The sequence below is a fragment of the Meriones unguiculatus genome, chromosome 15 (assembly GCF_030254825.1).
Source record: "Meriones unguiculatus strain TT.TT164.6M chromosome 15, Bangor_MerUng_6.1, whole genome shotgun sequence".
NCBI lineage: Eukaryota > Metazoa > Chordata > Mammalia > Rodentia > Muridae > Meriones > Meriones unguiculatus.
The window spans coordinates 23,093,240-23,114,772 of record NC_083362.1 but is presented as its reverse complement, the minus strand read 5'-3'; the positions used below and the strand labels follow the sequence as shown (position 1 = coordinate 23,114,772).

The 21,533-nt window shown below is 35.6% G+C and overlaps 1 protein-coding gene across 15 annotated transcripts in view; it reads left to right on the top strand.

Annotated features, from left to right (window-relative positions):
• Positions 1–21,533, top strand: part of Ppip5k2 (diphosphoinositol pentakisphosphate kinase 2) — a 67,891-nt gene that overhangs the window by 34,256 nt on the left and 12,102 nt on the right. For 6 of the 15 annotated variants that reach the window (XR_009586416.1, XM_060368279.1, XM_060368280.1 and 3 more), the window contains 11 exons: positions 383–524; positions 1,362–1,585; positions 2,582–2,709; positions 3,482–3,596; positions 5,983–6,090; positions 6,179–6,295; positions 12,649–12,813; positions 15,114–15,287; positions 16,495–16,567; positions 18,754–18,873; positions 19,702–19,764. Coding sequence is in view for 13 of the 15 variants with exons in the window: in XM_060368279.1 (XP_060224262.1) it covers positions 383–524; positions 1,362–1,585; positions 2,582–2,709; positions 3,482–3,596; positions 5,983–6,090; positions 6,179–6,295; positions 12,649–12,813; positions 15,114–15,287; positions 16,495–16,567; positions 18,754–18,873; positions 19,702–19,764 (1,429 nt within the window). In the remaining 2 variants the exon portion in view is untranslated. Of the gene's footprint in view, positions 1–382; positions 525–1,361; positions 1,586–2,581; positions 2,710–3,481; positions 3,597–5,982; positions 6,091–6,178; positions 6,296–12,648; positions 12,814–15,113; positions 15,288–16,494; positions 16,568–18,753; positions 18,874–19,403; positions 19,486–19,701; positions 19,765–21,533 lie in introns of all 15 variants that reach the window. The other 9 variants (XM_060368283.1, XM_060368289.1, XM_060368285.1 and 6 more) reach the window with 6 other exon arrangements.

The window sequence follows — 21,533 nt, the reverse complement described above, 5'->3', positions numbered from 1 at the left end:
ACTACTTAACCTCAGTTAAGTAACTCATCAGGGAAAAGGTGATCATGATGATCATAAATGTGTAGTAAAATTACAAGTAGAAACATGTCAGGTGGTTAGAACCACATTTGCACATAATATACAAATCACCAAATTCCCATCACATCTCATCCTTTAGTTTAGAGTACTTCTGATTTTTTCTGTAGGTAATCTAATTGTAGTTAAAGCTTAAGTTTGTTTTAACTTGAGTTTCTGAAACTTTCACATCCCTGTTGATAGTATTACCCTGTGTTAAATATCTTAATGTATAGAATGTAATTATTTTCCCAGCTGTGGAAAATTTTGTATTTGTTCTCTTGGATAATGGGACATAACCTGAAATAAAGCACTTATTCATTTGTAGCTTACTCCATCTGGAAGCATTTCTGTTATCAAATCAATGCATTTAATTAAAAATCCAGTGAAAACCTGTGACAAAGTTTATTCCTTGATTCAAAGTTTGACTTCCCAAATCAGACATCGGATGGAAGATCCCAAATCATCTGGTAAGTATTTTTTTCTTAGAATGTTGAACAGAAGGTACTGTCATTTTTTTGCTAAGCATTTGAAATAAGATGTATAACTTACAATCTCAAGCTCTTCTCTTGGCATATGGGTATAGATTATATGGGTATGGATTATCCAACAAGGAATAATAGCTAGGTTACAGTCATTTTATCCATGATAGTAAGAACAAGACAGTGAAATAGTCTAGTTGTTTAGCATCTCCAGATAGTCAGCAGAGAACAGGCAGCAAAGATAGACACTGAGAAGTCTGCTTCCAAGCTAGCTTGATATCATTGACAGCTTAAATTTCTTGGTGATGAAAATGGGTACTTCAAACTTTTTAATATCTATGAGGTATTTTCTGCAAAAGATAGTGTGCTTATTCTGTTTAGTCATAGCAATTTAAGGAATAAAGTATTTAAATTTTAGAATAGAAAGCATATTCAGAGAGTTTTGCTATATTCTTGATGTTTTTCTTTTCATTGTTATCAAAATCTGTAATATATGGAATGGGTTTCATAAATAAATCAGGCTCCTAATCCAAGTACTTGTGCTAAGTACTTATCCATGCCTAAAACCATGTAGTTGTTAATGATCTATGCGGATAGTAGTACTTTCTAGCTTCTTTAGACCTTTACCTTCTTCTCTGTAAAGTTTTCTATTTATAGAGAGCCAGTCATGGAGGCACATGCTATAATCACAGCCTCAGAGAGGCTAAACCAGAAGAACAAGAAGTTCCAGGCCAGGGAGAGCTACACAGAATACAAATAAATGTTAATATGTATTCCTAATCAGATTTTTAACATGGATATACTAAAAATTGTATGTTGTCTTAGATATTCAGCTTTACCATAGTGAGACACTGGAACTTATGCTACGTAGATGGTCCAAGTTGGAGAAAGACTTTAAAACAAAAAATGGGAGATATGATATTAGTAAGATTCCTGACATATATGATTGCATCAAATATGACGTTCAGCATAATGGTTCCTTGAAGCTAGAAAATACAATGGAACTCTATAGGCTTTCAAAGGCATTAGCAGACATTGTTATCCCTCAGGTAAGTTACCCTTGGGGGTACTTTCCTAATTATGTAGAAAGTATTTTCAGAGTGCTCATTGCTGGATAAAGGTAGCCATTATTAGTGTTATTCCAATTTGCTGATTAGAATGAACATAAACTAATTTAACAAACTTCTTATTTAGAAAAGTAGATTTGTTTCATTTCTTTCACTTTTTTTACACATTTAACATATTTATAACTCTAGGATTCTAACCATTTTTACGAAGGGCCACAGTGCATGATAGTTTACATTTATGTGTAACTTCCTAAATCAAATTTCCAAACAATTTTTCCTGATTTTTTTTTTAACTCGCATCTTTGATTACAACTTGTTAAAACAACAACAACAAAAAACAACTTTAAATTAGTCAAAGATTTTGGGTTTTTGTTTTGTTTTGTTTTTGTTTTGAGACTGAACCTATTGTGTTGTGGTCCCAGCTGTTCTGGAACTCATGTAGACCAGTCTGGCCTAAAACTCACAAACATCTATCACCTGCCTCTGCCTCCCAACTGCTGGAATTATAGGCATACTCCATCACTACTAGCTTGCCAAAGGAAGCTTTAAAAAAATCTGTCAGGCGTTTTGAACTTTGATGTTGGGATGCTCTTAGTTTTACTTCTTTTAATGGTAATTATCTATGTGTCTGGTTTTAAAATCTCTGACCTCAAGTTTTTGTCTTAAAATTGTTTTCATATTTTAAGCCTTCTGATGAAAGGAAGACTAGTCATAAAGTTTGCATTCATTCACCCTTCCCTTTTCAGTAGTTAACTTTTTTCAATTCCACCATAAAATTCTTCTAATTACACTTACTTGCTTGAAAAGAATATATTTGTAGTTGCAAAGAAATGCAAACTAAGAATTGTCTATTTTTAAAAGCTTTATTGTAATGTTTGAGCCACATGATAATTCTTTACTTCAGGAGTGCATGTGCTACAACTGTGTATTAGAGCTTTTCTTCTAATTTAAGTTTTGTTTTGTTTTAATTTTTCTCAGGAATATGGTATAACTAAAGCTGAAAAACTGGAGATTGCCAAAGGCTACTGCACTCCTCTAGTTAGAAAAATTCGATCCGATCTTCAGAGGACACAAGATGATGACACTGTCAATAAACTCCATCCTTTGTAAGAGAGTATAGCAGCTGTTCGCATTCATAGCATCTAGTTTTGTGTATTTCACATCTAAAATACTTGTTGGTTCATGCAGAAATCAAGAGTGTGTCACTTGATACATGACAGGAATAGGATTACTTAGGTATTCCTATTCATTACCTTTTGAACTCTTTTGGGACTGTGACAGGGGAAAGATTGAGGCCTTAAACATGCCATAGGCATGTGCTCTGTCACTGACCTGCATCCCTAAGATAGTGGATATCTCTGTTATGACAGCTAACATCAGTATTATAATCTAGCCTTTACCCATGTTCAGGCTTTATAATCACATACCCCAGGCTCAGCCAAGATTTTGTTTGGTTACCAGATGGGGAAAGCCAAGGGAAATGGGATAGGATGATATTTTTCATTAATTATCTGTTCTGATCAGTGTGAACCACATTGGGTGGCATTATTGTCTCTGAATACCTCTGTTATTGCTATTAGAGGAGTTAACTTGATCTTTTCCAGTAAAGTAATGCTGTTCTGTGCTTTTTGTTTTTGTTGTTTTTGAGTGGGGGGGTGTTATTTGGTTTTGATTTTTTGTTTTGTTTTTACTATTCTCAGAGGGCCTAGTTTGTTCTAATTAAAAGAATATCTATCAATGACTCCCAGTTGTAGTATGAAGAATGATAGATTTATTTATGATGGGGCTTTGCTTCCATTTTATAAAATTGTTTTTCTGGTTTTTCGTATGCTTTTGACTACATGTTTACATTCTCACACTATCTGCTTCTAACTCTAGGTATTCTAGAGGTGTTCTGTCTCCTGAGCGGCATGTTCGTACCAGGTTATATTTTACCAGTGAAAGTCATGTGCATTCCTTACTATCCATTCTTCGCTATGGTGCCTTATGCGATGTGAGTGTACAGATTATTCCAGTCTAACTGACAAATGCTTTTTTTGAGAATTTGTACTCCGATCACTAACTGATTTTCTTTCTTTTGGTTTGCTTTTGTTGTTTTGTTTTTTACTGTCAGTTGTGGTGATCTGTTCTATTTTCATTATTTATCATTTTTTGAGAGTATACTAGTCTGTACTAAGCATTTTGGTAGGTTTGGAGAAGAGAGACAAGTTTACTTTCCTTCAGAGAAGAACCATATGATGAGCTGGACATGATCGCTGACACCAGTGATCCCAGCCACAAGTTTTGTGCCATCCTGTGCTATGCAGTTGTTTCAACAGAGCCTCTGACCAACTAACTAGAAGAGGACAGGTTTATTTTGTCTTAGGTCTTGAGAGGGTACAGCCCTCCATGGTAAGGAAGACTGTCCTGGTTCAAGAGGCTTATGGCTGTGATACAGGCAGTATGAAGCTGTTGGTTTACAGTTCAGTGTTCTGTTCACATTTGTACTACCATGAAGAAGCAGAGGCATTGGCCTCACATGGCCTGGCTAGAAACTTCTAGCCTCTTACACTCAGAGGGCTAGGGCTGTCATTCATTTGTGTAGTGCTTGTCTAGCACTTAGGTTCAACCACTACTTCCAGAAAGAAAACAAGAAATAGTAAAAAGTGGCCTCTTTGCATATCTATGTGGATTAGTAGAGCTTTAATAAAAGACACTGAATGAACAAGACCCTAATTAAGCAACAGAAGAAATTGTATATCCAGTGGTAGTTATGCTACTGCTTTGGGAGTAACAGCTACATGTCTAGCATGGTCTTTTATACCCTCGTGTGCATGTTTAGAAAAGAGCACATGAAGGAAGAAAGGCAGGAACAATAGGAAGCTTGTGCTGCAACATAAATACAGCATGAACCATGTCAAGTTTGAAAATGGCGGTTTGTGTTCTAAAAGGACTTGCAGTGTTTTGTTGCTTTGCAGACAGGAGGTAGGCAAGTAAATAATAGGAAAATGGTGAGAGCACTATTACACATGATGCAGTTTGAATAAGACACCAGCAGTGCAACTAGAGCTTGCACTGCTCTAGTTTAGTATTCAAAACCTGTGACTGGAAGGATTTATAAGTAATATACTGAGACCTTCACCAGTCTCTTCTCAGTGGAAATTTTGGATTACTCAGAATGAACCACATGAAAATGAACATTTTTAAAGGTTTTTAATGGAAATAAAATTATTAAAATGATCTGGTAGCTTTAATAACAATAGACTATTATGGCTTCTTCCATAATTGCATTTAAGAAAATATTACTAAAAAATTACTTAATTTTATGTGTTCATTGCTGCAGATGTCTCTAATTGCAACCGTGAAATTATGTGCTGTTCTTAATACAGTACCACAAAGCCCTAATTTATTTCTTCCCCCAAAGAAATTAATAATCTTTAATTTAAACTCATCATTTCTATAGACTGACACCTAATCACTTAAAAAGCAATGCTAGCTTTTGTTTTCCTTTATCAGTTTGAAAAGAACAGACCTTCGCAAATCTTACCTCCACAACTGTGTACACATTCAGGTGTGGTTTTTCATTCTAGGCATTGCCTTAATTTTGAGATCTATCTTTTCTGAAATAAAAAGGAAGTATACTGTATGCAGAAGTGACCAGTCAGAGTGTAGTTTCATAATTCTCTTCTTTTAGAATAGAAGACATTCCTATGCTAAAGTCCATGCTAGTATGTACTAGAACACTAGTGTACACCCTCTTTATGTACTAGAAAACTGATAACTGTATTTGTAATATTTGGTATATATGGACAATGAGGAAAGCTTTCCTGTGATGTTTGGAAGGTTTATATTAGACCTCGCTGTCTTCACACAGGCTCTGTGCTTCGAGTTGTCTTTCAGGTAGTGCTTTCTGCCTAAGGTGTTCTCTTTCTGTTATGAATCGTTCCTTTCAACTCTGGTGCCCTGATTACATGTGTGAATATCATTGATTTTCTAAAGTAAGATGCAGAGATAATGAAGGAGGTGATAAGATCAATTGAATTTATATATGTCTCCTCGTGCTGATTATTATAGAATCACTGCAGTGTAAAGGGGATATTCTTTCAAAGACATATGCTGCAGGCTCAGACTATAGTATATTGGGGAAAGAAGTAGTAGTCTTTGAAGATAACATTCTATATTATGAGGCATAACACTCTGCTAGGTACCTTTTGTAAATTGTCTTGAAAAACTTACTCTTAGAGTTTAAAATATCATGCATTATATGGTAAACATGACAGTTTTTCTATTCATCTGGCATATATGATATTACTCAGTATTAAATAAGCTATCATAACAGTAATAAAGTGACTTTCATGTGAAAAGATATGAAAAACACTTACCATCAATCCTTTGTTCAGGAATCAAAGGATGAGCAGTGGAAAAGAGCTATGGATTATTTAAACGTTGTCAACGAACTTAACTACATGACTCAGATTGTAATCATGCTCTATGAGGATCCTAACAAGGTAAGAGAGCTCTTGGTTTTTATGTAGGACCAAAGCTAAGCAAATACTTGAAACTCTTCACTGGAGAAATGTTCTTCATTTGTTTCAGGATCTCTCCTCAGAGGAACGCTTTCATGTGGAATTACACTTTAGTCCTGGAGCCAAAGGCTGTGAAGAAGATAAGAATTTGCCATCTGGCTATGGGTATAGGCCAGCTTCCAGGGAGGTAATAAAAATGGGGCTTTCGGTGCATAGCTACAACAGCTTCAGGTTTTCATGATGTTTCTGCAAGATTTTCCATTACTCTATAAAACATTTTCATAGTAACTACTGGGGAAAAAGGCTTCAGCTTTTAAAAATATAATCCGAGAGGCTGAGAGGTGTTTCAGCAGTCAAGAGCACCGACTAGAATGCAGGGACAGTTCCCAACACACACATGGCTCACAGGAGTGTAACTCCATTTCCAGGCCTCTTCTGGCCTCTGTGAGCACCAAGACCACGCACACAATATGGTACACAGACATGCATGAGGCAACACACATACCAGAACACACATAAAGTAAAAGTAAGTAATCCTTAAAATTTGTAAATATATGTAATCTGAGTAAATAACATGTTCATTTCTATTAGAAATTTTGAGAATTTTATCCTATTTAGATTGTTGGGATTTTAGCTGTATTTAGAGTGGATAATTGTAGTTTTCATTGCCAAGAACATAGTGTGGGGTCTTTATTTTTACCTGTACTATATTTATGAGTCAGTGCTTTCTGGAAAAATGTTTTAGAAAACTAGCATTATTATTTTCTTATTTTTTTTTATTATTAACTTTTATTGTTTAGGAAACTACACATGTAATCTAAAAATATTTAGTAATATTTTAATTATGTGAGCAATTTATTTAATGTATAATTTAGAACTTGCATGTCTTTTATGTTTACTAGGTAATGCATATTCAGTATTATGTAATATTTCAAATTGAGGGTATATAGTTGTCAATGATAATCATGAGTTATGCTCTTTATGATTTTTCATCGGTAACTTTTCTTACCTATGTTTGCTTATTTCCTGAGCTTGGAAAGGAGTTTTGACATACTAATTTTTTCTGGAACAACAGTTTTTCATGTGGCCCTGTCTACATACATTTGTCTTTTATTTCTCCCACTCTTGTATTCTGTTTCCATCCTTCTACCTTCATTCACTTTAGATCATGTTGATCTAAACTTAGACCATCTGTTTTGAAGTTTTATTTTGATATAGTATTTGTACATGGAGCTATAAATTTACTGTTAGCTGCATTCCATGAACATATTTTATTAGTCAATTCATGTTTTTTCTTTGTTCTCTAGATTTGAGGCATATGGTCTGATTCCAACCATGTAGAAAGTACACTGGGCTTTTCCTAGTAGCCACTGGCTTAATCGCAAATTGTCAGAATGTCCGGAGTGTATTTTTGTCTTTAATGTATTAGGACCTGCTTTATTGTCCTGCACATGATTGTTTTTTTGTTCAATGCTTATGGGTATTTGAACCATGTATATATTCTCTTATGTATATTCAATATGTATACTCTCTTATGATTTGCTCAAAACAAGTCTTAAGTATCAGTCAGGCAAAACTTATTGACAGTGTTGTTTTGATTGTTTATATTCTCAAAGGTTCTTTTTGATCTGGTTGTGCTTCTGGCTACTTACAGTGCAAAAATATCTCACCCTGATATGGTTTATCCTGATACTTTTCAGTACTTTTTGTCAGACTTCTAAGCAGCAAGATTTTTTTAAATCTATATGTTTTTTTTCAACTCTTTGAGATAGACTCTTCATTGTGTTGCCCTACCTAACCTAGATGTAGATCAGGCTAGCCTAAACTCACAGAGTTTACAGAGCCTGTCTCTGCTTTTGCTTCCCAAGTGCTAGGATTTAAAGGCTGTGTTACTACATCTTTTTTTTTTTAATTGAAATATTGAATTATTTTCCTCTCCTTTTCTTCCCTTCAACACCTCCCATGTCTCCCACCTTTTAAATTTTATGGTGTCTTGTTCTTTTATTGTAATTGTCACATACATATATATGAACACATACATATGTAAATATGATTTGCTGAGTCTATTTAGTGTTGCTGTGTGTGTGTGTGTGTGTGTGTGTGTGTGTGTGTGTGTGTGTGTGTAGTTGTATGTATTCTCTGTATGGTCAATAATCTTATTTTTAGATTTGTCATGAACAGTCATTTACAGTGGGTTTTTTTTTCCTATTCCACTCTTTTTCATTTTTAAAAACTTGTTCTTTGACAGTTTCAATCTATTTAGATCATTCACTTTCCCCCCTTATCTTCTTTCAGATCTCTCCCTTCCCACCCCGCAGCCTTTTTTCTTTCATCCCAGGAATCATCTCTGTTTTTATGTTTTGTTTTCAGTTTATTTACTTTACATCCCAAGGGTCCTCCCTCCCTTCTCTCCTCCCAGTCCCTGCCCTCTTCCCTACATTTCCCTTTTCTTCTCCCTTTCCCCCCACATATCAACCCTCCCCATTACATCAAGTCACATCAGAACTAAGCCCCTGATGTCAGGCAAGGCAGCTGTGCCAGGAGGAAGTGATCCAAAAGCAGCCATAGAGTCCATGTTAAAAGCAGCCCCTGTCTCCTATTTACTCGCCAAGGGCCCCATATGAAGACTAAGCCACCCATTGGCCACATATGTACAAGGGGATAGGTCCAGACCGTGCATGCTCCTTAGACTAGTCTCTGTAAGCCTCTGTGGGACAAAGTTAGTAGTCTCTGTTGGTTTTCTTGTGAGGTCCTGTCTACTCCAGGTCCTTTCATCTTTCCTCCAACACTTCCCTGGGATCCCTGGAGCTCCACTCCATGCTTGGCTGCAAGTCTTAGCATTTGTCTCTATCTGCTGCTCGATGGAGCTTACCAGATGACAGTCAAGTTACGCTACTGTCTGCAAGCATAGCAGAGCATCATTAATGTCAAGGGCTGGCTCTCAACTGTTGGGTAGGTCTCAGGTTGGACCAATTATTGGTTGGACATTCCCTCATCTTTGTTCCTTCTTTATCCCTCTATTTCTTACAGGCAGGGTAATTTTTGGATCAAAAGTTTTGTCAATGTGTTGTTGTTCCCCTCCTTCCACTGGTCCTGCCTGGCTAGGAAGTGGTCACTTCAGTCTTCGTGTCCCCCCTGTTAGGAGTCATGCATATCCTCCCAGGAGCCTACCCTGTTTCAGGCCTCCAGCTTGACAAAGAGATGTTCCCCCACAGTTTCCCTTCTTGTACCCATCCCTATCACCTCCCACCCCCTTTTTCCCCACATCTGATCTCCATCCTTGTTTCCCTCCCCATCTCATGCCCAGTTCCCTCACTTCATCCACTCCTGCTGTCTAGTCTGTTTCCCTTTCTGAGTGACATTCCGGCACCCTCCCTTGGGCTGTCCTTATTACTTAGCTTCTTTGGGTCTGTGGATTGTACTATGGTTATCCTGTACTATACATTTAATATCTCCTTATAAGTGAGTACATACCACATGTGTCTTTCTGGGTCTGATCATCTCACTTAGGATAATCTTTTCTAGTTCCATCCATTTGCCTGAAAATTCCATGATTTCCTTGTTTTTAATAGCTGAGCGGTATTCCGTTGTGCAAATTTGCCACAATTTCTATATCCACTTTTCGGTTGAGGGATATCTAGGTTGTTTCTTGTTTCTGGCTCTTACTAATAAAGCTACTAAGAACATAGTTGGGCATGCTCCTTGTGTGGTGGAACATCTTTGGGTACCCACATTTACCGTGATTATTGACTTTAAGATAAATAAACCTAAGTGGCTATTTGTAGTCTTTCATCTCTTCCCTGTTTCTCTTCCTGACTTTTAATTCTTTCATTTTATTGACAGGATTCTTACATTACCTGGTTATCTTTCATTTTAAGTAGTCAATTGATTTTTATGTGTTGCTTGATAAGTAGTGCTTTTTGTACCTGAGATTGTCATTTTTGGGGTGTTTGTTTGTTTTGGAACACTTATTTGAGACATTATCTGTAGCCACTGTCTTCTGAAATCTAGTTTATGAGTATATTGGGCTTTTCATGACTCCTAAACTAGTGGCCAAGTGTTTCTTATACTTTTGTATATATTTTAATTATTTTTTCTCTTGATTTAAGGTACTATATTCCTCTGTACTTCTCTTCCAGTATACTAATCCTATCAGTAGTTATTTCTCAATTTACTATTGATCTCTACTTACTTATATTATTACAAATTGACAATAAGCTTTAGTTATATTTTTATCTCCATCATTTCCTTTTCTTTCTCCTGATAAGTTCTAGTTCTCAACTGAGACTCAGTTTTGTTTGACCATACGGCATTCATTATAGTTTGTAACAAAATAACATTATTATCTACATCAAGAACGGCTCTTTTAGTTTCTTTACTGACTTTTTTGGGTTTTTTTTTTTTTTTCTTATATTCTAATCGATAGTGGTGTAATATAGTGCACTGAATATGAAAAGTCACTGAGAAGTAGTAGCAAGTACCTTTAATCCACACTCGTGAGATTAAGGCCTGGAGATTGTATGTCAAGGCCATTTTGGGCTACACAGCAAGAAGTGATATCAAACAAACAATTACACAGAAAGAAGCCTGTGCTGGCTGTTAACGGTTCCCTGACAGGAGCTCCTTTTGCTTCTTCCTGTTCTAGAAGTTGGCTGGGTAACTGTTGAATAACTCTACACTCATGATAATATTGGATAAAAATAGGGGTTTAGTCCTAGGTAAAGCTGATATATTCATAATTCACCCTAATTAGCTTCATCAGCCTATTTTGGTGGGTTAATTTTTTAACTCTTATTTACTATTAACCTTTAACCTTTTTGTCTCTATCAACATCAAGGTCTTAATTATTGCAACTTAATGATAATTTCTGGTAAAGTGCTCGGGCTTTTGTGTTCTTGAATATTTAAGGTTTTCTACATTTTTCATACCAATTTTACAATTATTTCCTAATCTTCCAAAAAAAGTATGTTAGGAGTTTGATTAAACTTAGGCATTATACCTTGCAGTTCAAGGACTAGATTATGTATTCCAATATCTAGCCATTGAGTCATTTGGAGTTGTTGTGTTTCTTTTTTGGTTATATGTTACGATTGGGACGTGCATGCACACACATACAGTGCATGTGTGAAGGTCAGAGAGAACTTGTGAGGCTTGAGTGTTGTTCCACTTTGTGGATTCAGGGATCAGACTCGGGTTCTCAGTCTTGACAGCAGGTCCCTGAACATGCTCAACCATCTTCAAGGCCCTCATTTGAATTTCTGTCTGTGGTCATGAGACTGATGCCTAGTAAAAAAAAAAAAAAAAAAAAAAAGAATAGATTTGATGTTGGTGAACACTGTCTTTCAATGTTTTATTATTAACTGACATTTTCAAATTTTAAATAAGTTTTCTTATATTGTGTATAACCCTTGGGTTGATAGTTTGTCTCCTAGTTTATTTGCTTTTATGGGTGTTTTGCTTGCATGGGTTTCTGTGCACTATGTTTATGCTGGTGTCCGACGGAGATGGAATAATGCATCAGATCACCTGGGCCTGGAGATGCTTGTGAACTACTCTGTGGGTGGGACCTGCTTCTCCAGCACCAGTTTGGTGAAGTTTTTATCTACTCTGGCTGGTTTATTTAGGCCACTGTTATATTCCTAAGTTTTTTTATGTAAGGGATTATATTTAGTTTTAGTTTATTCATGCTTGTGCTTTAAAATCTTGTATTTTACTATTACTTAGTTTCCTCTTTCTTTTATAGGAGGCTATTGGTATAAACTTTTTTTAACTTGTCTGTCTCTTATGCTATAGGACCTGACACTATATCCCATTCATCTGAGTTCTTAGCACATGTCATACACTCAGCAAAATATCAAACGGATCATAGAATGATTGGTTTTTATACACTATCATGTTTATTAGAAATACTTACTATAGAATTTAACTATTCTCATTTTTTAAGATAGGTTTTCTCTGTGCAGCCTTGGCTATCCTGGACTCATTCTGTACACCAGGCTGGCCTCAAACGCATAGAGATCTGCCTGCCTCTGCCTCCCAAGTGCTGGGATTAAAGTTATGTGCCACTATGCCTGGCTTGTTCTAAAACTTTTAAACTCAAGAGCTATTTTAGTTCATGCTCATTTTGATAGCATTCCTCTATGATAAAACTAATGTGTTTCTCATTGCTATTTGTTAGAATTATTCATCTCTGCATGTTTGATGAACTTTAGCTAAAGACTTTGTATGGTTATCGTCATTTTTGGCTTAGCTTTTCCACGTGTTATATATATTTCTTAAAGCAATTTGTCTCTGTTACAGTAGCTGGTATACTAAGATGGTATGAGAATTAAGTTAATAATTAATTCACATGTAACTATCAGCTGTCAGATTTATCAGAAACATTTTATTGGTATTTAGAGTTTGTTTGTGAGTTGACAAGGCTTTGTAGTCTTAAATTCTGATTCCAGAGTGCTGGAATTTCTGGCATTTCCCATCATACCCAGCTCAGGCTAGGTATTTTAATCTGAATTTTATATTGTTTATATTGTTTTCTCATAGAATGAAGGCAGAAGGTCTCTTAAAATTGATGATGATGAACCTCATACTTCTAAGAGAGATGAAGTCGATCGAGCTGTAATATTGTTTAAGCCAATGGTATCAGAGCCAATTCATATACACAGGAAATCACCACTTCCAAGGTCCAGAAAGGTGACTCCAACTGAAGTGAGTATCAGTGTAGTGTGTGTCTTGTATAGAGCAAGCTAACTATGTAGTAATTAAAACTGAAAAGAAAATACAGCCTTTATTGTACAGCTAGGAATCCTAACAGATTTTTGTTTATCAAATAAATGTTTAAAAAAAATAGACACCATTAAAAACATACCAAATAAACCAAGCCTAATAGCATCTACCTTTGAACTTAGCAGTCTGCAGGTAAAGACAGGAAGATCAGGAATTCAAAGTCACGCTTGGTTACTCTGAATATGAGGCAACTCTGAATTACATGAGACTCTGCAAAACAAATGTACAAACAAAACCCACAGAGATACGTGTTGAGATTAGAGCTTTGTGTCAGCTCTCATGATAGCATTGGCTCTGAATCTGGCACTGAAGCTTTCTAAAAACTTGCTGAACTTACCCAGTTTTCTTTTGTCTTGTCACTTTAGCTATTCTTCAGTAAATAACTTGATTAAAAGCTTAAGATATCAGCATTTCTAAAAGGAGATAAAAATTGCCTGAGATGAGTAAATGATGCCCGATACTAGTAACACTGTAGGTTTTATTAGCCTGATTACAGAAATCTACATAGAAATTTGAAAGCTTGATAGTATAATTAAAATTTTAATGATGTGTTAAGATCTATATTAAGTTAAATAAATTGTACCCAGTTATGAAATAAGATTTAAATAGCATAAAAGTAGAGTTGAGTGAACAGAATGAAGCTTAGATTAATTTTTGGTGTCTATGCTTTAATCTTTGAGTTATCTATTTTCTGTTGATGGTTTTCTTAGCATTGCTTGAGGCCAATGCTTATAAGTTTTTTAAAATACTTTAATATAAACTAAGAAGTTAAGCTCCAAGAGAAAAACTAGGAACTCTTAGGTCAGCTACTTACTGATATTTAAATGCAAGAAGTATATAGAATTAGATTTAACATTCTCAAGCATTTAATAATAATAATTTAAGGGACAAAAAAATATCCAGTTCTCCCATCTATGATAATAATGTCATTGTTTTTAAGTAATTTTTAAATAATTGACATTTGAATGATTGGGGCAACTAGTCATAAAGTAAATCACCTCAACTTTATAAGTTATATGATAGTGTTGCTTTAATATGCTATCTGAACTTAATTATAGAATGTTAATTTAAAAGAAGTTAACTGCTTGTGATCTTGTGTTCTATTAAACTTAATGTGTTCTATTAAAACTTAATCATAAATTAAGAAATCTAAAATTTTGTCCAGGTATTAAATATAAAAACAAACAAACAAACAAACCAGAAGTTACCCAAACTAATAAAACCTAATCTACTGCTTGTATGAAGGCAGTGCTTTTGATATATTGATGAGCAAGCAATTTTCAGCCAATCACATTTTTCAGAATTTCACAGTTACACACTTTCCTCTGTCCTCTACAAGATCTGTGTGTTACTAGCATGGCAAATAGAACCATTGCTGTGGTCAGCTCTTAAAACACAGCACACATTTGCAAACCTTTTTCTCCTGAATATTTAAATACTTGCTTTCAAGAGATTATTTCTATGTCATGCTAAACTTTTATTTTATAGTATAAATTATTCAAGTAAGAACAACTTTTTCCGGCATCTTCCACCTCCATGGATGTCAGAAGTTTATATTTCCAAAAGACAAACAGAGAAAGGCTGTTGTCTTCATTTTCTGCAAGCAGCTTTTACTCTGACCTCAATGAACCTAGACTGCACAGTGAGTCCTGGCTGCAGGCTTTACCTCCTGCACCTCCTGGCTCTCCTGGAGGGCAAGCACTCTCTCCGAGAAACAGTCTGTCCATCTGATCCACCTGAAGCTCGCAGCTGTGCCAACTCATTTCCTTCTCTCAGTTACACATCGAATTCATTTTTCCTCCTGTGCTCTGGACTGAAAGCACAATCAAAAATAATACAGTTTTTTTAATATCTAATATAAAATAAACCAAATGCCTTTTATATTTAAATATTTTCATGTAAAGAAGCACTATAATTTTTCTAATTTTAAGGCAGAAGGGATAACTAGTAAACAGTATAGCTTGAAAGTCTAAAGGTAATAAGATCTTCTATGATTGTTGATCCTATATGCTAATTCTATAAATTCTATAAGTTTTTAGGGATTTAAATATTTAGCTCACAAATGAGTATTTAATAATTTGCCTTTGAGGGATAAAATGATAAGCAAATGCAAATAAACTGTATTTTTTTTTCTTCCTGATCGTTTGGCTCTAATGTATCTAACTTTGCATGCTCTGCTTTTTTTTTTTTTTTTTTTTTTTTGCCCTTTTTTTTACTTTCAGGAAGAGAGCCCCCTGAGTGTGTCTAGCCCAGAGGGCACTGGCACCTGGCTGCATTATACCAGTGGTGTGGGTACTGGGCGTCGAAGACGCAGATCAGGGGAACAAATCACCTCTTCCCCTGTCTCCCCCAAATCATTGGCTTTCACATCCAGTATTTTTGGCTCATGGCAACAGGTTTTTAAACTTTACTTCATTAAACATTTTTCATTCCTGCATTCAGAGCAACAAACAGCTATTTTTGAGGACATCTAATCCCTTGTTGTTTACATCAGAGGAAATCCTTCTGTCTTAAATTTGAGTGCACCTCAAAATAACTTCTGATATTGGTCAATATTTCATAGAAATACAGCACGTACGTTACATTACATGCGTTTGGCATTTTTACTTGGAAAGCTTTTAAATATACAGGAGATTTTTTTTTTAAATCCTAATGCTCCTGGATTTTAGCATTGCTAATAAAAATAAATTAGAAAAGAAAGAAACCTTTCTTTGACTTCAGTTGTCCTATAAGCTTCAAAAACAACATAATTAACATACTTTGTTGGTAAGAATATGTGATACCCTCTCATTATTTGAAAAGCTTCATTCCACTTAGAATTTGCTATGAATGTGAAATTTTTGAAAATATCAAAAATTGTATGTGGCCTGGTCTTAATTAGCAGTATCTAATTTTAATTGGTCTCTCTATGATTCCCTTATATGGAAGTATATAACTTAAGAGAAGAGTGCAATATGTTTTCCAAACAAAACAGCAGGCATGTATGAATTTGTAAAAATGGTTTTTACTAAAGTAACTTCAGAAGGACTTTCTTTGATGACATTTAAAACTAAAACACTCTGGTTTTATAATGGAAGGTCTGCCATCACATGATTTTTCTGATAATTTCCGATATTTCCTCTTGGAAATGTAATGCACTTGATTATAGGAAAAAGGGATTATGGTATCCATTAAGGCTGATTATTTAAAGGTTACTCTGATAATGCCCATGCATGGATCAGAAATTGTATGGTGACTTCAACAGTGTCTGTCTGTCATTTCTTTCGTTTGTGGTTGTTTTTCCTCTAAATACAGGAGCTGTTTAAAAGTAGGCAATGGGCTTCTCTTAAGAGAAAGTGAAAATACATCAATCTGAACTGTTTCTTTTCATCTGTTGTGTCTCATTATGTATGCCTGCTTCGCACCACTTCATTGCAAGGACCTCATATGAATTGGACTCCCTTCACAAGGGGATCTTGCATGATCTTTCGTGTTTTAAGAATTTCTACTAATATTTATCATACAGCTTATTAACCTTTGTCTGTCTGGAACAGGCTGCATATAAAATATGGATATTTGAATCTATTTTACTGGTATATTTCATTCTTTGTTTTCTCTGTGCAGGTTGTATCTGAAAATGCCAACTATCTTCGAACACCAAGGACACTTGTGGAACAGAAGCAGAACCCAACTGTAGGTATGTTGGTGGAAAAAGAATTGTATTGTATATCCTCTTTTATAGGCACACATAGAAAACTTTACAGTGGTAAAATCATGACCAAATGCTATGCTTTAGTTTATATTTGGTGTACACTAGTTCAGAACTGTTGGATTCTAAGTCTCAAAATACAAGATACAATTTTCATACTTCAAGAAGTTGTATTTAGTTTTGTTGTTTAACTCTATGAATGACTACTGCATGGTGACCAGTTGCCAGTGTTGGCTTTTTGTTTGTCGGTTTGTTTTCCTTCCAGCCATTGTTTTGAAGGAGGGATGCTGTTGTTGTAATAAGGTGTCTACGGTATTGTCCTTGAACTTATGGAAACCCTCCACTTTCAGCCTTCCTAATATTGGGATTATAGACACAAAACTTTCCAATTCTACTTAAATTTATTAAGAAAACTTTACTTCCAAGATTTGTAGTCATAAGAAGGCTAGGCTGAGAGTCAGTGGCAAAGCTCATGCTTAGCATATGTGTGGTTCTTTGTTCCATATTTGGTACTGTGAAATATCTGTTAGTCAATAAAAATAAAAAGATGCCATTGTATTAAAGATTTTTTTTACTCTTTTGTTTTAATCGAGACTGGATCTCTCTCTGTGTTCCTGGCTGTTCTGAAACTTGCTATTTAGACTAGGCTTTGCCTCAAACGTGGAGAAGTCTACCTGCCTCTGTAGCTAGGATTAAAGACACACCACCATACCCAGCTAGAGATGTGAAAGCTAATTCCATGCTATAGCAGATTTAAATAGTGGCAAAAGCTTGACATAGTGGCGGCAGCACCTTGCAGCAGTCTTACTTTCTTGTGTAGATTTACCCAGAGCACTGTCATGGGATCCAGTTCTATGTGGCTTGCTGACGTGAAACTCCTTACTTTGTACAATAATATTCACGTAAAATGAATTAATCATTCATTCCAAAGAAGAGTGCAAAAAAAATCAGCTGATGATTATCAGTAAGAATAGCAAAGGTTGATGGCTTCAGATACAAATGAAAAAGAAAAAGAAAAATGAGCAAATAAAGCAAAAAGATTTTAAGTACCCTCTCTGGGTGAGCTAGATTTCCTGAGGATCAGCTCTTTCTGAAACAAAGTGACCCTCAGTGCAGTTTTGCTCTTGATTGTACTGTAAACAACTGCTTCCTCAGGAATATTCAGAACAGCATTGTCGAATGCCCCTCTCAACCCACTGACCTTACGCTCATTGACAATCAGCTGTGACTCAATAGGAGATTATTTTCTGTAAATGATTATCTAAATAGGCTTGACACAAAGTGTAATTAGATGTCATGATGTGCTATAATCCGCAGTGTCTGAACTGTGTTGGTACCTATGGCCCTTTCTTTAATTACCTCCAGCCTGCCTTGAGAGCTCTTTATCTCTCTTTGGTATCTTTATGTGTACATACATGACTCCCTTTCATTGAATGATCATGTTATATATTTGTCAGGAATTATTTATACTTTTCTCAGTGGTGAACATTTTTAAGTGTGAAGACTTTTGCTATAAGCATTGATATATACTGGCTGTGTTTTATTGATGACATATTTTCTCAAAAGCCTTCATTAAAAGTTTCCTTTGTGAAGTCTCTTGTTAAGTGACTGAAAAGGAATGGTTTTTGTCTATTTAATTATTAAATAGCATTTTCATAAGAAAGTCTGATAATTCTTAATTTAGGGGAATCAGGAAAGATTATTCATTTCTCAGGTGTATATTTAAAAATAACTAATATGACTTAAGTTTTGCTAAAAGGTATATATATCATATATATTACATAATACATGATATATATGATACATATGAACTCCTTTTACAGCTTTGCTATAAAACTATGTTTTGTTTCTAAGTTAATTTCTATGATGGTATTTTTAGTACTTTCAGCATGTACATGTTTGATTATTATGCTGGCATATTATTTTTCAAATAAGGCATTTTATCCAGTACTAAATTATTCCAGTTGTATTTGTGATGAATAGTGGTGACTACTATAAGCACTGAATTCAACTAGGTATCACTAGAATATTACAAGCATATTGTGAATCTGTTCAAGGCACTGCCAAAGGCTGCCTGTGCATTGGTAAGAGCCATGTTGATTGCATGCTGCATGATTCCCAATGTGAATGGAAGAACACCCGTTGCTGTATGTATCTTCTTTAACTCCCATCAGGGTCTCACTGTGCGGGCCTGTTTAGCACCTCAGTGCTCGGGGGTTCTTCAAGTGCACCTAACCTACAGGATTATGCTCGTACTCATCGTAAAAAGCTGACCTCTTCTGGCTGCATAGATGGTATGTGCGCACACGCACACACAGATTCATACCTACACCCATGCATACACTCATGAGCAGTGTCTCTCAAAAGTGGGTCTGAGACGTCTGGGCCCACAGACGACAGGGGAGCCCCAGCGTCCTCCCAAATGCCCAGTAGTGCTCTCTAGGAAGCATATCTGGGGTCCAGGTTCTTCCAGTCAACAGCAGTTAGATTTAGAGTGCATGTATACTAAGTGGTTTGTTAAAATAGAGAATTTGAACTCCATTATGATTTTAGCTGAATGAGAATCTAGATTATAAAAAATAAATTTCTCTTAGCAATTGAGCTTTTGTCTACTGTTAACACTCATTTATTAATATGGACAAACTAACACAACAGTGAATGGAATGTTTTTTATTGAGAGAAAATACATTGGTAGTCATTTTATAAAAATAAAATAGAATGGAAACATTTTAAGATTCCTGATAATAGGACTTTAGTTTTAATATTTTGATGTTCAGAATGTCTTTCAGACTCCTGAAAATTTGTTCGTTTTCAACTCTTTCAGGATCAGCGTTGTTGAAAACGTTTGCTCTTATCTGTACCAATTTACTGTAGTTAATAAAACATGGATTTACTGGAATTGCCAGGTCATCTTGCTTTTCTTTCTTTCGTATATTTCATTAAACATTTTGCCTGTACCATCAAGCCAGTTTACTGCTTTTAACCGGTCTTTGGCTTTCTTTCATTGTCCCCCCTGCATGTCACCTAACTCTGACTTCCTCACATATTTGTTTTCCCCTCTGTTTTAAGTGTTCTTCTTTTGGCAGCTGTGAACTTCAGGTACCTGTTTTTCTCTTTCTCAGACACCACACGCGGTTCTGCTGTTAAAAGGTTTTCTATCTCATTTGCTCGACACCCAACCAATGGTACGTTTGCTTTTTATTTTAAAAGATACTCCCCGCTTCATCCCTTTTTAATTTTTTTCTTCTATTTCAAAATGTGGGATACACAGTATCATTTATTTATCAATCTTTCATTTTAGTTGGCATACAATTCCAACTTATTTATCAAACCACTGATACTGTCTTCTCCCTTTTCTGCTGTAATTTCCACAATGATTGAACATTACTTATCAAATTGTCTAATGACCACAGTAATGATGAGTTTTAATTCTAAACACCTGAAAATTCTGATTCCTTACGTGATCAGTTTATGCAATTTTTTAAACTACAATTACTATTTCTTAATTTGTTCTTAATTCTTAACACTTAATTTTTTTCCTAATTATTTTTCTGATCACATTGTTTTATTGAGATACAACAAAAATGCAAAACATCCCACGCCACAGAACCCATTGAGACATGTCTCTAAAGGTCTTGGGAGCCAGCTGCTGCGGGGCCCACGTACAGCGGATGACCAGTTCTGTCTGACACAGATGTGTGTGAGCCGGCCACTTCAGAGACTTTCCAGGATCAGCTTGTGCTTGGGCTGTATGGTTTTCTGTTAGCCAGCAGTCATTGCCTTCTGGTGCCTTTGCATTTTCGTAAAATTTGGAAAATTCCTGGTAGGAAGAGAACTGAAGTTAAAATCCGGAAACCGATTCTGTTTCACTCAGGTTCCCTTATACTGAGGCTGGATAGAAGCGTGTCCATGACTGTTGTTATAAACTGAGTTGTTGCGGCATTACAGCTTTTTGCTAAAGCTTGATTTTATTGAGCTAGAGGGAGTATTTACTGATCTTTTGTGTTAGGGAAATGTTTTGCTTTGCTTGAGACAGGGTCTGATATTATAGTCAGGCATGCTAGCCTCAAATTTACTATGTAGACCAGGTTGGCTTCAAACTTGAATGTCCATCCAGCTTTAGCCTTCCCAAGTGATTAGATGTAAGCCACCTTGCCTGGCTTACTGATGGTTTTCAAATCCCATATAGGCTTTTGCTTTCACTTGTAATAAAGATACTTTTATTCCTGGGTTTTTTTTTTTTTTAATTTTTAACAGCAAATAAGTCTTTCAAAAACTAACTTTTATGAAGCTTAAGAATTCAACTCATTCTAATTTGATTCAGCTATGACTTCTAAAGGTAACACGTGCTTAGTTAGAAGAAAAGCAGGGGTCCTAAGGAAACCCCTACAGGAGGGGGTGTCAGCTTTACAAGTGCTTATGTTTTTACAAGTACTGTGGGTTTTCCGAGGAAGTTCTATGTTTAACTAAGATAAAAGTAGTAGTTGCATAGTAGTAATTACTTCAATTTAATAGAAAATAAGAGTAATTTTATACTTCTTTGGTTTTGGCTTTTTCTTTTAAATGTGGCTTTTCTACACATTATACAGCTTGATGTATAGAAATATATTCCTTTCAATTCTAGAAATATTCTTTTTGGGTTTTCGATACTTCTTTTTCTTTACTGCTCTTCTGTGTTATCTGTCCCATGAATTGTCATTTGACCCTTTCACTTTTTTATTTCCCATGACTTTTATGTTATGTCCTCTTTTACCCACATCACGGACTTCCCAGCGTCTTTAGCTAAGGGGCGTGGTGGAACAACTATCTCCTGACAGTGCTTTACCTTATTCTCTGGGCCTCTGTGCAGAATACCTATACCTCTCTAGGTGCTGCTCCGTTTCCTCTGTGGAATTTCTAGGCTCCTGTGGTATGTTTTCATAGCTTCCAAACATGTCAGTAGGGTGACTTTTGA